The 18118-nt window shown below is 29.0% G+C and overlaps 1 protein-coding gene across 3 annotated transcripts; it reads right to left on the bottom strand.

Annotated features, from left to right (window-relative positions):
- Positions 1 to 601: 601 nt before the first annotated feature.
- On the bottom strand, positions 602 to 13094 carry LOC125824902 (beta-amyrin 6-beta-monooxygenase). Of its 3 annotated transcripts, XM_049504246.1 has the most exons (4): positions 12143 to 13022; positions 11842 to 11868; positions 998 to 1158; positions 602 to 919 (listed from the first exon to the last, which is right to left on the bottom strand). In XM_049504246.1, the coding sequence occupies exons 1-4, from the start codon at positions 12936 to 12938 to the stop codon at positions 614 to 616; spliced, it is 1290 nt and encodes a 429-aa protein (XP_049360203.1). In that variant the 5' UTR covers positions 12939 to 13022; the 3' UTR covers positions 602 to 613. The 3 variants fall into 3 exon arrangements, with proteins under 3 accessions (XP_049360203.1, XP_049360204.1, XP_049360201.1); XM_049504247.1 differs by lacking the exons at positions 11842 to 11868; positions 12143 to 13022 and adding an exon at positions 1769 to 2717 and having other exon boundaries at positions 998 to 1185; XM_049504244.1 differs by lacking the exons at positions 602 to 919; positions 998 to 1158 and adding an exon at positions 11295 to 11594 and having other exon boundaries at positions 11681 to 11868; positions 12143 to 13094.
- Between the last annotated feature and the right edge of the window lie 5024 nt (positions 13095 to 18118).

Consider the following 18118-nt stretch of genomic DNA (forward strand, 5'->3'; position numbering starts at 1 on the left):
AGTGAACTCAAATAAGTCAAATAGCTTGTATTGTGTATTAAAAATAGATGCTTAAGCACCCATCAAATGGTTTATGTAATGGGACACGATTGATTTGTAAAAGTTTTGATAACAATGTCATACACACGAACAACGAAACAATATGCTATAAAGCAAGTGTTTATTCCAAAAAATCGCTATCACCCAGAGAATGAAGGATATCCATTTAAATTCATTTGGAAGCAATTCTCAGTACATCTATATTTTGTAATAAAAAACTAATAAATTAAAGCGTGTATGGTCAAACAATCTCAAATCTTGAATTATATCTCCACAACATGTTTTCTCGCATGGCCAATTATACGTAGCACTTTCAAAGGAAATTTTAATGGCCATGATGAAAGTATTGATTATGACTGAACAACCAGATAAAAGGACATGGACATACATTAAAAAAATAGTATATAAGGAAGTATTAGGTGAGATATGATTGACATTTGAAAAGTGTCATGCAATTGGGGAAAAATAACATTACAAGAAGCTAATGAAAATCTTATTGATTGTATTCATAGGTTCGGTTGAATAAGCAACGAGATGACAATCACCATACATATTGTGAGACACAAATGATGATTCAAGCTAAATTTCCATGGGGTTGAATCCTAACAGGGAGACCATTGAGAGGTACAGGTGATGATTGGTAAATAATTTTTTCATGTGGAACCAATTTCTCTAACTTGAAATTGGTAACAACATTATACATAAAAACAAGAATTTCCAATCTTGCATATTCTTTTCCTGGACACATTCTTGGTCCTCCACCAAATGGTACAAAAGTGTATGGTGCTGGTCCACTTCCTTCAAATCTACAAGGGTCAAATTTTTCTGGCTCTGGAAAATATTTTGGATTTTTGTGTGTTGAATACACATTCCAAAATGTCTGTCCAATATATAAACATAATTAGAAAACTAAATTAAGACTTTAAGTGATCATCTGAAATAGTATCTCGAAAGGTACCTTCCATCCTTTTGGGATAGTAAATCCTCCAAATGTGAAGTCAGTAATTGCTTCTCTAAAAGCACCTTGAGCTGGTGGCATTAGCCTTATTGCTTCACATGCAACATTCCATGAATACTTCATTTTCTGGATATCATCCCAATTTAGCAACTCTCCTTCACCTTTTGACTTTCTAATTTCCATTTGTTCTATTTCAAACACCCACACACAAAAAAAGAAGAAGATAATATATAAGTCCTTAGAACCTATATATTCACCGTTAGTAAAAAAAAATAAAAAATAGGCTCACTCTCAGTATAGATAGTCAAGTGTACACAAACCTATTACTCTTACCTCGTGGAGGTAGAGAGGTTCTTTTCGAGAGATTGTCGGCTCAGATGACAATCATAAGTTAATAATAAATACATCTTAATTTTAAGCATTATTTAACTTGTTATTTCATATTGATAGTGTAATAAAATCTTTAAAATTGTCAAAGTCAATAACTAACATATATATTAAAGTTATATACATCAGCAACGCAATGAAATGAAATTTTCATATCATTTATGTAATTTAACATGTTATAACATATACTTACTATTTGTTTTAGATTACAAATCAATTTACTATAAGAATAACTAGAATTATCAACAAAAAAGTTGGTTACCAACAAATTAGAATCCTTTGATAAACGGAATCTAAATTAGTTAAAGTTACCTATAATTACATTTTAAGTGATCTGATTATCTGTGTGTGCATAAAACTACTAAAACCATAAAGAATTAGTACCTTTATAAACCTCGTTAAAGATTTTTGGAAGCTCAGCAAGATATTTCAAGACAAAAGTGATAGCAGCACTTGTTGTATCATAGCTTGCAACAAGTAACCCTATAATATTATTGTAAATCTCTGCATCATTCATAAATTGACCATTTTCATCACTAAAACTTGTAAGTCGAGACAACAAATCATCACTATAATTATTTTTCTCATTCTTCCTCTCTTTAATAATCTTCATAAGCTCCTCACGCACCATTTTTCCCCCTTTTATCGCGCGATTATAAGGCATACCGGGTAAATTAATTGGCACGGTAAACATCCCGGACGTTACAAGAACGAAAGGGTCCGATAACTTTTTAACGTGTTGAAAATCCTCTATTGATAGGAATAATTTGCAAGCCAAGCTGAAAGTATATTTTTTTACTAGAGGATAAATTTTGACTTCTTTGAAAGGGACCCATTCTTGTTTTAAGTGATCACGAGCCATGGAATCCATAAAAGGGATGTATTGTTTGAGATTTTCGGGTTTTAGGATCTCATGTAGGAATCCACGATTTAAAAGAGCAATTTTTTTGATAGAATTTTGAGATTGAGATTGAGTTGGGCACATGAGTGGTTTGGTTAGAGACGGTGGCCACCATGTGGTAAGAAGATTGTTTTCATTTGAAAACAAAAACTTGTTACCACTAGAGCCACAAAAAATCGCGATTTTTTCACCTAAGAGGGAGGTTTTAAAGACTTGTGATGAGTGTTTTTCCATTCTTTCATGGATGAATTTCTCTGGGGATGATGAGTAAGCCATGTCAATGTTTTCTCCAAGAATTGGCCATCCATTTGAGCCTGGTGGAAGAATTGTGTGTTTGTTATTGGAGTAATTGCCTTTGAGAATAAAGAAAATGAAATAGAGAGAAATGTAAAGAAGTGCAAATGCTAGAGAATAAAGAACAAAGGGATCCATTTTTTTTTTTTGAGATAGTGTCCTTGCACAAATTCATTTTAAAGGACTATGGATGTGTAATGTGTTCAATAATGAAAGAATTTTTTTTTTCTTTTCAACTTTAATCTTGTAGGTCCCATTTCCACCACCCCACAGGCCCACGCTCCTTACTTTCACTTCATAAGTTTAGACTTTTCTGGATATGAAAATATTCTTAATAAAAAATATTTTTTTTTAATTGAGCCTTACCTACGCGATGCGAATTCACAATAGTGAAAGAAAACTTTTTATCTCTAACTATTTGGATAGAAAAATTTTATTTTGAGCGAGGAGGTACAATCAACAAAAGTTGTATGAGGATTCATTAACTTTTTGACACATGTATTGTGGGCCCAATTGACATTTAAAACTGGAAAATAAATCAAAAGGAGAGAGAATGTAAAGTTTGACTGAAAATTAAAAGGAAAATATTGATTCCACACCAAATTCTATTAAAAATAATAATAAAATAAAAGCAACAACATATGCATTCATATCAATTATCAATTAAATCAGACCATTTATAGACGATCTTTATTATCTTCTTAAAGGTTGAAAATCTATGCTAACAAAAATTTGTATATGGAAAATATGGACAAATGAAAATTATAGACGAAGATCAAAGTGATTGAGCAAGATTTAGAGGGAAAGAATCAAGATCTGAACATCAACTTTCCAATTTTCTTGAGCATCATTAATGCTATCAACTTTTTTTTGACATTGACAAGATCCCAAATAGTTGAAACACCAATCTTCAAGAAAATTGCATGTTTAATTTAAATAGTTGAACATGCATCTACGATTTTTTACTGAAACTAATTTGCTTGAAATGAATGAAACTTTTTTTTAATTTAGGAGTTTTATGTTCAAGAAGAAGAAGAGGAAAAGTCCAGGAAGGAGTGCTAGAATTCTCCTTAGAATATGATAAATTGAGCCCCACAATTCACTTTTAATTCAATATTTTACTAATTTATTTAATAGTATTAGACGTGGACCCCATATTCTCTCTCCTTTTGATTTATTTTATAGCTTTAAATGTCACCCACAATCCACGTGTCAAAATGTTAATGGATCCTCATATAACTTTTATTGATTGTACCCAGGGCGGCTGGTAAGGGTTAAAAAAAAGTCATTGGCTTTAGGCCCCCAATTTTAGGGCCCCCATTTTTTAGTTAATAAGGTAGGATTAAATTTTTTAAAAAAAAATTAGAACTAAGACAACAAATGCCAACCGCATTAATGAAGTGATAGTTGACAATTATTTTTTACCTTTTTGATAAAAAGTTGTGTACTTTTTTTTTTAATGTACAAGTTATCTTTTTTTTTTTACCTTATTCTTTTTTTAATTTTATTTTTATATATTCTATCCTCTCTCTTCCTATCTTCTATTTTTTCTCACTTTCTCTTTTCTAATCTTACATTTTTATTATTCTAAACTTAAGAATTTACTTGTTCAATTGATAGCTTTTATTTTAAATTTTTAAATTTTTTTTAAGGCCTCTAATTTAATTTTAACCTTAGGTCATCAATGGATTTGAGCCGCTCCTGATTGTACCTCGCTCAAAATAAAAACTTTCATAGATAGAACTAGTTAAGATAGTCGGGCGTCGAACGGGCTGGCCTAATAACATAAATAAAGTTATCATCCATTATTATTAAGGATAATTAATTAAAATAATTTAGAAAAAATATATGTTAGTATCTACAATTTTTTTTTTTAAAAGAAACGCAGCACAGGTAAATCACGTTTTTTTATTCCTCCTTTATAGCAACTACAAAGTCCGTTTTTGTCTGCTGATATTTATTTTATTTTTTTATATGATTTTATGACTCATTCCTTATAGAATGTCATAAAAATATATTTTTTTAGGAGTTTTTCAAATTTAGCAGAAAACTGTTTAACAAGAAGTGCAACATTAAACATATGCTATTGGTGCAAAAATTAAAACTTTATTCAAAATATCTCTTATATTTCCTTCGATCGATTAACTTTATGCAAAGAACTACTCAAAAATAAAAATAAACTCTAAGTTACTTTAAAAATATTTGTATATAAAGACAAATTGCAACTGTGTGAGCAAAGAAAGAAAATAAATCATAGGAGCTAGTGGTGAATCAACTTTTATATTATTAGATCATGAAAATAATTAAATATTGAGTTTTAAATTATTTTTTGTGGAAACATAGTGCTTTGTAGTTTACTTTTTGTAGTGTTGGAAAAAAATTACATTAGAGTAAGAAAATAAAAAAAGGTCAAAAGTTGAATATTGAATGTTTCCACGAATATATGTCATTTGCACACTACTTTAGCCAACTATCACGCGCATGTTTAACAGAAAATAGGAGCCTAAAACTCATATATATTTGGTCGAAAGGGTTAAAAATGTCTTTAAATTAGATGAAATTGGATTAAAAAAAAGAATTTTCGCATATAGCCACTCAAAATAATTTAAGGCTTTATAGCTATAGTTTGTTAATTACGATTCGTAGCTACATGTTAGGGGAGGAGAGAGGAGAGCGAGAATGGGAGAGGGAGGAGAGAGGTGAGCGAGATTGCATTGGGAGAGGGAGGAGAGAGGTGAGCGAGATTGCATTGGGAGAGGGAGGAGAGAGGCGAGCGAGAGAGACACTAATTTGTATAATTCGCATCTCGTTTGTATAATTCACGGGTACGTTTGTATAATTCGCTTGTATGTGCATAATTGAGTAATACAAATTCCAAAATTGTACAAATATTTTAAAACTCGATATAACGAATTTATACAAACATAAACATCTGAACTTTAAACAGTTAAACAAATTATATTATACAAATTACATTATACATATTATATTATACAAAATTCAAAAACTACATGTTTATACAAACTTTAAAAAGCTATACAAAAAAGATTGAATATATATGGTGATAAAACTCAAAAATCAAAGGAAATCACCGTCATATTCAAATACAAACCATCATATACATACAAATCAAACAATGAATTGTTAGTTGCGAATTATACAAACCTGGCTAATTATACAAATGTGACTAATCATACAAACTTGAACCCATCCCACGTAATTAACAGTTAATATTAGTCACGAGTGATAATTATAGCAAACTATAACTATGATGACTAATTAAGTAGTATAAATTTGTTTAATCGCATAAGTTTCCTATAAAAAATGTCTATGTCATTAATTTAAAAAATATCTCTATTATTTATATTTTGATCCTAAAATGTTTCTATTTTACTTTGTCCTTATCCTGATAAACATATGCCATTTTTTGAGCCAAACAGTAAACAGAAAGGGTATTCTTTTACCTAACTATTAATGAAGAATTTTTTTATTTAATTTCACAAAATTTAAGGATATTTTGACACTTTTCTATTCTTCTTATTTTAATCAAATAAAGAAAAAGAAGATACATTATAAGAAGTGACGTAGCTATATATGTCCTTGATAGAAAATAGATTTGATCGAAATTACTTCCTCTTGTGCTTGAGATTCAAAGTTATTTTTATTCGAAGCATTAATAGTCTTCTGTGTTTGTAATATTGGAGTAGCTTGTCCGATCATGAATCGAAAGTTTGGCGAAGGATCAAAAGTGCACCCATATTTATAAATATGAACATAAAATTATTAATATTCTAGGTAAAAGAAGAAGGATCGCTCTCAGTTTAAACCTAAAATAAGAGACTATTTTTAGCTTTTTCTCCCTGAACATCACTAAAATTTAAGTGTTAAACATTAAATCATGCCTCAAATCAAACAATAGTGCATAATCACAAAAATAAACTTGAGGTGCCTCAATAAATAAATTTCTCAGCAAATATATCATATACAATATACAACTCAATGAAAGAATGAAAACAAAATCAATCTTAATATTAAAAAAAAATACTTTATTTATAAAGAGATATTTACGGTTCAACTCAAATTCAAATTGCAGGTAAGGTGGATAATGATAAAGAGGTAAAAGATAATTATCTTCAATTTAAGTTGGATATAATAATAAAGAATTAAAAGATATTCGTAAAAGATCCGTTTTTCAACTCAAATGCAAATTAAAGATAAGTGAGATAATGATTAAAATTTTGTTTTTAATTCAAATTGAAGATAAGTACGATTATGATAAAGAAAAAATAATATATATATATATATATATATTATATTTGTCGTCAGTTTAAATTTATGAAAAAAAAAATGATTTTCAACTAAAATTTGAATTGCAAAAAAATTATATAAGGAATCAAAAAAGAAATATTTATGTTCAACTTGCTTTTAATCCTATCTAATAATTAAACAGAATATACACTCCGATCATGCTGGTGATAAGTATGAAGACTTTGTCTATTAAAACTCATAAGCATAGTCTCCGTACTAATCACAGTGTGATCAATGTATGTCTTTTGATTTAGATTTGGTTTGATGTCCCGTCCTAGTGAGAATCATGGTTATTGCCTTGGAAAGACGGAAACGGAGGAATTATTTTGGCACTTGAAGTTATAATTATAATAGAGAAAAAGGATAAATATACTTCGAATTATCGTAAATGATATGTAGATACTTTTTTTCATATTTTTGAGACATTGGTTCCCCTGCCGTCCAAAAACCAGAGCGTATATGCCCTTCACTCTAACGGAAGATTAAATAAGGACACGTGGTGCAATCTTATCCATTGATCCGATGTCGGGTTGGTGGATAAGATTATGACACGTGTATTTCCGTTAGTATAAAGGGTAGATATGCTCTAGTTTTTGGACGGTAAGGACACTAATGTCCCTAAAGTATGACGGAGGGTATCTGCATACCATTTACGATAGTTTGGGATATATTTGTCCTTTTTCCCATTATAATATATAGTAAGCACTCTTTTGATAATTACATGTGTCATGATATAATGCTACGTGAGTTATGATATTTGAAAAATAATGATAAAACATTGAAAAGGTGTGTATTAGATGCACTTGATAATGTTTTTTCAATTTTTTCATGTTTGGTTGATCGAAATTTACTATGATTTGGCTTAGTGAAAGTGATTAAGTCTTGTAAGGAAGGCGATTATGTTTGAATAAATTAAAATTTAACCTGGCTAACTTAAGAGTTATGAGTTATGAGGTTTGGATGGATGCCTTATTGTGTCCTTTTCCTTTTTCTTGTTTGTAATTTTCCCTCTAAAATTAATAATAAAATGTCCTTGATTTTTTTATTTTTTTTATAAAATGTCCTTGAGTTGTTTTTAACTTTCTTGAATTAATAATAAAATCCTAATAGGCATTTCCAGAGATCTGAACTACATAGATCACCAATGATTTACGAATCTAAAAATATTGGGAAGTTATGAAGGAAGAAATATACTCTCTCTTTTATAGTCTGTTTAAAAAAATGATTTTATTCATTTTTAGCATTTTTTTAATTTCGACTTTTTACATGGCAAGTAGGATATATATTTGTTCTTAAACCTTTGCCTTTTCAATTGAAATAGAACAATTCTTTGAACGAAAAAAAGGTCAAAAATACCCTTAAACCATTCGAATTTTTTTAAAAATACCCCTCATTATCTATTTGTCTAAAAATACTCCTTTTGTCTCACTTCTACTCCCAACAAAGAAAAAAAAGTTATGGAAAAAGGCAAAAATGTCCAACATATTTATGAAACATTTTTAAAAATTACAATAAACCACTATATGTTGTTTTATAGCAAACTTTCTCCCTCTTGCCAATAAGAAGAAATTCATTCAAATTTACTACTCCCTTCGTTTTCAAAAGAGTGGTCTAATTTGACTTAGCACGGAGTTTAAGAAAATAAATAAGAATTTTGAATCTTGTGATCCTATATTAAAGTTATGTTAAATGTACAAAATTGTCCTTTAATGTTATAGCCGTAAACATGACACGTGGAAAGCTGAAATTAAAATTTTACCAAAAAAAGAAAAAGATCATTCTTTTTTAAACAAACTAAAAAGGAAAGTAGGTCATGCTTTCTGAAACAGATGGAGTATGTATCAATTGTATTTAATCAAAGATAAGTGAGAGTTTGTATTGTATATTAATTGTATTCGAAAAAACTATTTTTGTATTTTGTATCAAATGTATTTATGTTCAACTTATTTTTAATCCTATCTAATATACGGATAATGGATACATACTCCGATCAAGCTGGTGATAAGTATGGAGACTTTGTCTATTAAAACTTATACTCATAGTCTCCATACTATAATCATAGCATGATCAGTGTATGTCTTTTAATTTAGATTCACTCAGGCTCAATTCAACTCAGTATGATATGAAGTTTGGCAGAGTTTTTCCTGTTTGTATTTTTTCTCTTGTCTATTAGAACTTTTCTTGTTTGTAATTTTCCTCTTGAATTAATAATAAAATGTCCTTGAGTTGTTTTTAACTTTCTTGAATTAATAATAAAATGTTCTATATGCATGCATTTCCAGAGATCACCAACGCTTTACCAATCTAAAAACAATGGGAATTTATCAAGAAAATATACCCTCTCCTTCGTAGTCCGTTTAGAAAAGAATTGTTCCTTTTTTCTTTAGCAATTTTTAAAGGGAAAATTTTCAAAACAACAATATTTTAACATTTAATATGGCCCTTTGTCAACACTTTCAATATTTATTTAAAATGTCAATAATTTGGTTTGTTATTATGCTGATTGTATTTATTTAATTTGAAAGAATACAAACATTTAATAACAGAATGGAGAGAATCATGAGAGAAAATATTTCAAAAAAGGTAAAAATATTTCCCTTAGTTTTTTATCCTTACTAATTTGAACTTTTTTAAATATAATTTTATCTGAAATGTATTCGGATGAACTTCATTAAATATGATTTTGTGTATTCGAAACTTCGGATGAACTTCTTTTTACAAACTGAGCACGATAAATACTCATTTCAATTGAAAAGTTAGACCATACAATTCAAAAACCGATTGTATACCATTAGGACGAATACAAATTCAAATATAAATACAAACTATCTAATATACAAAGTGATATTGAAAATACAAAATGAGTCAAATAAAATACAAAATATATTTTACTAATGCAATTAGTATGAATACTTATATAATGAATACGTAAATAAGCTGTATTTTGATTATTCAGAATTGAAAATGAATACAACATCAAATCTACATATAAACTATCTGGTATACAAAGTGATATTGAAAATACAAAATGAGCAAAATAAAATACAAAATTTATTTTACTGATGCAATTAGGCTGAATACATATATAACATAAATAAACTGTATTTTGGTTATTTAGAATTGAGAATGAATACAAAATCAAATAAAAATACAAAGCTTGATGGTATACCATTAGGACGAATACGAAATCAAATCTAAATACAAGCTATTTGGTATACAAAGTGATATTGTAAATACAAAATAAGCAAAATAAAATAAAAAGTTTGTTTTACATATGCAATTAGGATAAATACCTAAATAATGAATACGTATTTTGGTTATTTAGAATTGAGAATGACAGACAATTAAGAACTTCGATCCGAAAATTGATTCATCAAGTTCCATGGATTCAAGAAGAGTCTTTTCGGAACCATCCATAGAGCGGTAGCGGAGATCTAGAACCCGACAAGGAAACTGTCCGAACCCAATAAGCAGAGAAGTTGTGGAGCAGGTCTGACTTCTAATAAGATGCAAGAGAGAGCAATAAGATATTATACCCCCAATTTGCACGAAGAATTGCCAGATGTTGAAATCGTACAAGTCAAATAAATTTCTTAAACAAGTATAGGAGATAGCAATGGAGAAACAGTAGAGAGAGTGGAGAGATTTGGGAAAAAGAACTAGAGAGAAAATATTGAAATGTGGAGTTTTTTTTTTACTTTTAATTGGTAGTAGAGTCAAATTAGGCAATTTCAACTTTGAACGGAAAATGGCCAAAAGTACTCTTGAACTATTCGAAAAGATTTTAAAACTATTCTATTATTCATCTTTTTGGCCCATTTATATCCACTCTTAAAACTAAGGAAAAATTATGGAACAAGGCAAAAATGTCAACATATTTATGAAAAATATAGCTACAGTTTAGAAAAATTACAATAAACCACAATATGTTGGTTTTATAGCAAACTATCTCCCTTTTCTCCCCTTCTCTTTGCCAATTAATAAGAAGAAATTCATTCAAATGTATTATGTATCAATTGTATTCAATCAAAATATAAGTGAAAGTTTTTTTAATCAATTGTGTTCGAAAAACTATTTTGTATTTGTATTCATATGAGTGTAGTCATTCTTATTATGTATCAATTATATCCAATCAAATATAGATGAGAGATTCGTATTTTATGTCAATTGTATTTGAAAAAAACTAAATTTGTATTAAATTGTTCCAAAAGGGCAACAAAATTAATTATCAAACAAAAAGGATAACTTTTTTTGACGCCGTTAAAATTCGTTTAAATTAGGATATCCGCTGCAAGGCGCGGAACCCCGTGCGACATGAAAATTTTATTGATTGTATTCATAGGTTCGGTTGAATAAGTAACGAGATGACAATCACCATGCAACTGAGACACAAATGATGATTGAAGCTCAATTTCCATGGGGTTGAATCCTAACAGGGAGACCATTGAGAGGTACAGGTGATGATTGGTAAATAATTTTTTCATGTGGAACCAATTTCTCTAACTTGAAATTGGTAACAACATTATACATAAAAACAAGAATTTCCAATCTTGCATATTCTTTTCCTGGACACATTCTTGGTCCTCCACCAAATGGTACAAAAGTGTATGGTGCTGGTCCACTTCCTTCAAATCTACAAGGGTCAAATTTTTCTGGCTCTGGAAAATATTTTGGATTTTTGTGTGTTGAATACACATTCCAAAATGTCTGTCCAATATAAACATTAGTTAATTAGAAAAAAAAATTAACTGATCAGTTTAAGTGACCATCTGAAATATTATCTCGAAACGTACCTTCCATCCTTTTGGTATAGTAAATCCTCCAAATGTGAAGTCAGTAATTGCTTCTCTAAAAGCACCTTGAGCTGGTGGCATTAGCCGTAATGCTTCACATGCAACATTCCATGAATACTTCATTTTCTGGATATCATCCCAATTTAGCAACTCTCCTTCACCTTTTGACTTTGCAATTTCCATTTGTTCTATTCCAAACACACACACACACACACACAAAAAAAAAGGATGTATAAGTCCTTACAGCGCACTATTTAAAACAAAGGTTTTTTTTTTCACAACAAATTAGTTAGAAAATTTGTACCATAAAACATGATTTTATCACTCATTTCTCACTGAACCAGCTCACAAGAAAAATGCTTAGTAAAAAAAGATTCTCACTGAAATAGTGATCTGATTATGTAAATAATTTTTATCTGCGAGTGCATAAAACTACTAAAACCATAAAGAATTAATTAGTACCTTTATAAACCTCGTTAAAGATATTTGGAAGCTCAGCAAGATATTTCAAGACAAAAGTGATAGCAGCACTTGTAGTATCATAGCTTGCAACAAGTGACCCTATAATATTATTGTAAATCTCTGCATCATTCATAAATTGACCATTTTCATCACTAAAACTTGTAAGTTGAGACAACAAGTCATTACTATAATTATTTTTCTCATTGATCTTCCTCTCCTTAATAATCTTCATAAGCTCCTCACGTACCATTTTTCCCCCTTTTATCGCTCGATTATAAGGCGTTCCGGGTAAATTAATTGGCACGGTAAACATCCCGGACGTTACAAGAACGAAAGGGTCCGATAACTTTTTAACGTGTCGAAAATCCTCTATTGATAAGAGTAATTTGCAAGCTAAGCTGAAAGTATATTTTTTGACTAGAGGGTAAATTTTGACTTCTTTGAAAGGGACCCATTCTTGTTTTAAGTGATCACGAGCCATGGAATCCATAAAAGGGATGTATTGTTTGAGATTTTCGGGTTTTAAGATCTCAAGAAGGAATTCGCGATTTAAAAGAGCGATTTTTTTGATAGAATTTTGAGATTGAGATTGAGTTGGACAGAGGAGTGGTTTGGTTAGAGACTTTGGCCACCATGTGGTAAGAAGTTTGTTTTCATTCGAAAACAAGAACTTGTTACCACTAGAGCCACAAAAAATCGCGATTTTTTCACCGAAGAGGGAGGTTTTAAAGACTTGTGATGAGTGCTTTTCCATTCTGTCATGAATGAATTTCTCTGGGGATGATGAGTAAGCCATGTCAATGTTTTCTCCAAGAATTGGCCATCCATTTGAGCCTGGTGGAAGATTTGTGTGTTTGTTATTGGAGTAATTGCCTTTGAGAATAAAGAAAATGAAATAGAGAGAAGTGTAAAGAAGTGCAAATGCTAGTGAATAAAGAATAAAGGGATCCATTTTTTGAGATAGTGTCTTTACACAAATTCATTTTATAGGACTATAGGTGTGTACAAAATTGAACCGAAAACCGAATCAAACCACAAATTGAGTCAAATTGAAAAACAAATTTGACTAATGATTTGGTTTAACTTGGTTTGGTATTGGAAAAAAAAATCCGACTATACTTAGGTTGGTTTGGTTTTAACTAAAAAAAGTCAACCCGAGATCAAACCAACCCGACATTATATATATTATTTTTAAAATTTATTTTATACATAAAAGTGTTTACTTTGATGTAATTTCTAAATATTACTTACACGTTTTCATAATTTTTATCTTTTAACATATTTTTTCAAGTTTTTTGAGACTTGACATTTTGAATGGTCCAATAAAGGTTATCGTCCATAGATATTAGTAACTCTAATAAAGTTCAATTTGAAATCAAATCAATACTAATACTAACAAAATAAATTAATTAAACACTAAGAATGACAATAATGTTGAATATTTGTTCTTTAGTTTTAAATTGGTTTAGACATTTAAAATACAAAATCTAATTTTAATTTTTCTTTAATGTTTAATCATGTAATCAATACTTATTTTAGCATGATTTAGTACTTTTAAATTATGATCATTTTCATTATGATTTATCAATTTGCAATATTTATTTTATATGATTTCATTATTATTTTTTATTGAATATTTTAGTATCATCACTAATCTCATATTTTGTGTTATTTTATTAAGAAACACCTTAGATAGTTGTATTTTGGTGGGACTAAAGAAATATTTGGAGCACAAGTTAATTATATGTTTGTATGAATACTTTCCCAGAAAAATCCAAAAACCTGATGAAAAAAAATCCGAGGTTTATTAGTTTGGTTTGATTAAAAAATTCAAAAATTCGACACAAATGGTTTGGTATATGAAAAATTCGAACCAACCCGAGGTTGAAAAACCCAAAAAAATCCAAATTTTATTAGTTTGGTTTGGTTTATAAATTTAAATTTTTTATACAAATGGTTTGGTTTGATATTTGAAAAAATCTGAACCAACCCGGTCATGTACACCCCTAGACTGTTCAATATGAATGAAAATATATTTTTTTAATTTTTTTCATCTTTAATCTTGTAGGTCCCATTTCCACCACCCCACCCTCCTTAGTCCTTACTTTCACTTCACTCTTAATCAATTTCGAGTTCGAGTTCTGAATATAAATTTTTTTTAATAAGAAACGTTTCTTCAAATTGACTCTATGCAACATGAATTCAAAATAATCAACGAGAAAAAGAAATTAGGCTAACCCATAGGTGGCCCCGTAAAGTTGGCACCAGGTTTCACTTAGACATTTTAACTGAGTTTTGTTCATTATAGACACCTTATGTAGGGTTCCGTTGTGTCATGACAGTTTTTTAACAATCATCCAAAAATACAAAGTGTGTGTAATACACTTGCCGATGACGTGTCAAAGTGACGAATTAAACAAAGACACATGTCATATATGTAAAAACAATTCTAAACTAATGACTTTTAAGTAAAAAGAAATTCATCACTTCTAATTTTCAAGAAACTCACCCTTGTCTTCCTCACCCAACCAACCCAGGCGTCTTCTCCACCCCACCCATCCCAACCCCAATCGCTCCTCTACCCCCACTAGATCGTCCATCCTCTTTACCCCCACCCACCCCAACCTCAACCCCTTTTTCACTCCATCGTCTTTTCAAGAAACACTTTCAAAATAATTTAATTACATTGAAAAATTTAATTTATAAAAGCACAATTTTTTCTCTTCTTTACTTCTAAAAAAATCAGTAACAATGGAAGAATTTTTTTTTTTTGCATTTCTCATATGTGCATAGGATTCAAATATGTGAACAAGAAATAGAGTAATTATTTTGTGGCACTGAAATTTAATTGTTGGATCTAAAGAAACAAAATGAGAAGAAGATGATTGTGGTGGTGATTTTCAGATCTCAAAAATTAAAAATTACTTCAATTTTAATAAGATTAATGGCGATGATGCAGCGGCAGTGGGTTGATGGTGTGTGGTGGATGAGATAATCACAAAGAAAGAGGGAAGAAGATGAACAGTGTTTTAAAAATAATTTGTTGGCCTGAAAAAAGCTCTTCACGCACTGACTTTGAGTGTATTACACTCACCATGTCAAAATGACATAACGAAACCCTACATGAGGGGTTTAAAATGAACATCTCCAGTTGAGATGTCTATGTGAAACTTCATGCCAAAAAAAAGGGAATTTTCGTATATAGCCACTCAAAATAATTTAATTAGACTTTATAGTTATAGTTTGCTAATTACGATTCGTAGCTACATGTTAGGGGAGGAGAGAGGAAAGCGAGAATGTGAGAGGGAGGAGAGAGGTGAGCGAGATTGGGAAAGGCAGGAGAGAGGTGAGCGAGAGAGACAATAATTTGTATAAATGGCATCTCATTTGTATAATTCGCGGGTACGTTTGTATAATTCGCTTGTATTTGTATAATTGAGTAATACAAATTCCAGAATTATACAAATATGATAAAACTCAATATAACGAATTTATGCAAACATAAACATCTGAACTTTAAAAAATTATACAAATTATATTATACAAATTACATTATACATATTAATTATACAAAATTCGAAAACTACATGTTTATACAAACTTTAAAAAGTTATACAAAAAAGATTGAATATATATGGTGATAAATTATTATTTTTTACCCCACTCCACCACCTCCTCCAGGTAACCCCCTAGACAATTCCCAATCCTTTTATAAAATATTTTTAAAAAAATTCATACTTCATCTTCTCCCCTCCCAAAAAAAAAACCACCCACTCATCCCCACCCCCCAAAAATAATTGATATTATTTTATTTTTAAAAAAATAAAAATTCTACTCCATCCTATTTAACCCTCCGCTCCTAATTTTTATTTTATTTTTATATTTTTCTCATTTTGTGTTAGATATGTACGTACATATATTTTTAGAAAAAAATTTCTACTAGTGTACGAATATAACATAAATAAATACCACCATGATGAGAGTGGTGCAAAAGAGAGAGGTGTGTTTCTCAAACTAAAAAGTGATAGTTTAGGTATGAAACTCACACTTTCAACAGTTTAGGTATGAAACTAAAAAAAAGGTATAATTTAGATGTGTTTTTGACACTTATCTCATTTTTTTATTTCCAATATTTATTTCAAATGTCATTTAATAGATACTGGCGTATCTCCACTTTTTTATAGTGTCAAACGTGCCCTAAATCTGTCAAAATTTAACAAACTCATCCTCTGTCAAGCTAAGGTCAAAGGTGTGCCAAACAATAGCTAAGGTGTGCCGAACCCTAACACAACTCATTTATTATTGTACTAGTCAATAATAAAATCGATCACCAATGGTTTACCAATCTAAAAATATTGGGAATTTATTGTGGAAAAATTAATTAAATGATAAATTAAAGATTTTTTATTACTAGTATGGACAAGATTTTTTGGTTTTCTATATATAACATTAGATTTTTATCGATATTTAACAAATTAATAAGTAAATTTTAAAATAAAAATGAAAAATGTTTTTTTAAATTCCTAAGTATTTCCCTTTAATTAACTAATATTCTTTCCATAAATATAATATTTTGTAACTCGCAGAATATATTGATTCCCTAATTTTCTCCTAATCAATTAAAAAGATCTCTCCTTCCTAAAATATCTCTCTCCAATATTTTCTCAACCTAATCTTCTTCCATAATTCGAGAAAAATAATTGCTCCTAATCTTTTTCCAAAAAAATAAATCTCTCTTCTTCCTAAAATATTTCCCTTTAATATTCTCACACAATTTTCTCCTTTTATATATTCATACGATTTTTTTTTTAGATTTTTCAAACACGATTTTTTCTTCCTCTTCCCTATTTGTCTTCTATACAATTTGTACTCTTTCATCCATGATTTTTTAATTTTTAAAAAAATCTTGAATAGTAACAAAAAAAAAATCAGTATAAAAGATGGTAGTGTTCATTCAATCTTGATTCAATACAGAAATAGAAAACATAATTCAAACTGATATCATAGTGTATGAAATTAGTATACAAATTGTATCAATTAAATAAATACCACAATTCATAGAAACCAATTTGTATACCTATTTCATACACTAAAACAGTTAATAAAATATAAAAATAGATGATCACTTATTTGCATACCAACTTTCACATACATTATACATATTCCATACATGAAATCACTTTATAAACCCGATTTCATTCATTATATAATCTAAAGTATATCTCCTAAATTGGATATCACAATCCATAGATGCTAATTAGTACAATAATTCATAAATAATTAATAAAATATAAAATTTATTAAGCATCATTTTTTATAGTCATTATACGCATTGCATATAAAACATGTTTGAGTATAACTAATATACAAAAATTAAGTGAACCAATTTGTATATTTATTTCACCATATTATTTATCTATCCATTCTTTATACATATAGTTTCAGATTATATATGTTTACATTCAAAAAGTATTATGTATCTATTCCATATAGTGCATAATTAAAAAAATCTTTGATATCCGTTTTAATACCAAATGAATATGCTAATAACTCAACATGAATATCAATTTGTGTATGTAATGGGTATGGAATTTCGAGTATTATTACATTTGAAGAGAAATGTAATATTAAAATTCCTAAATTGTAGATAGATAATCACCTTGATAACTGTCATAAGAAATCATACCTTTTATTTTCTCTTTCCAATATTAAATACGAAAATAAAAAATAAATTAAATAAATTAATTTGAATCTGTAATAAAGTTGTTGTATTAGTAATTCCTAATTAATCATCATCATCATCATCATATATCATATATCATATCATCATCATATATTACTAAAAGTGGGAAGATCTTAACCTCAAAGTTGGATTACTATTTTACCCCTACAATAAAATTTTCAATAAATTAAAATTTTATAAAAAAAAATCTAACTAATTTTTATCTAATTAATTAAAAATTATACTATATCCTT

The sequence above is a fragment of the Solanum verrucosum genome, unplaced genomic scaffold (assembly GCF_900185275.1).
Source record: "Solanum verrucosum unplaced genomic scaffold, falcon-dt-bn FXZP01000086.1, whole genome shotgun sequence".
NCBI classification, from domain to species: Eukaryota; Viridiplantae; Streptophyta; class Magnoliopsida; order Solanales; family Solanaceae; genus Solanum; species Solanum verrucosum.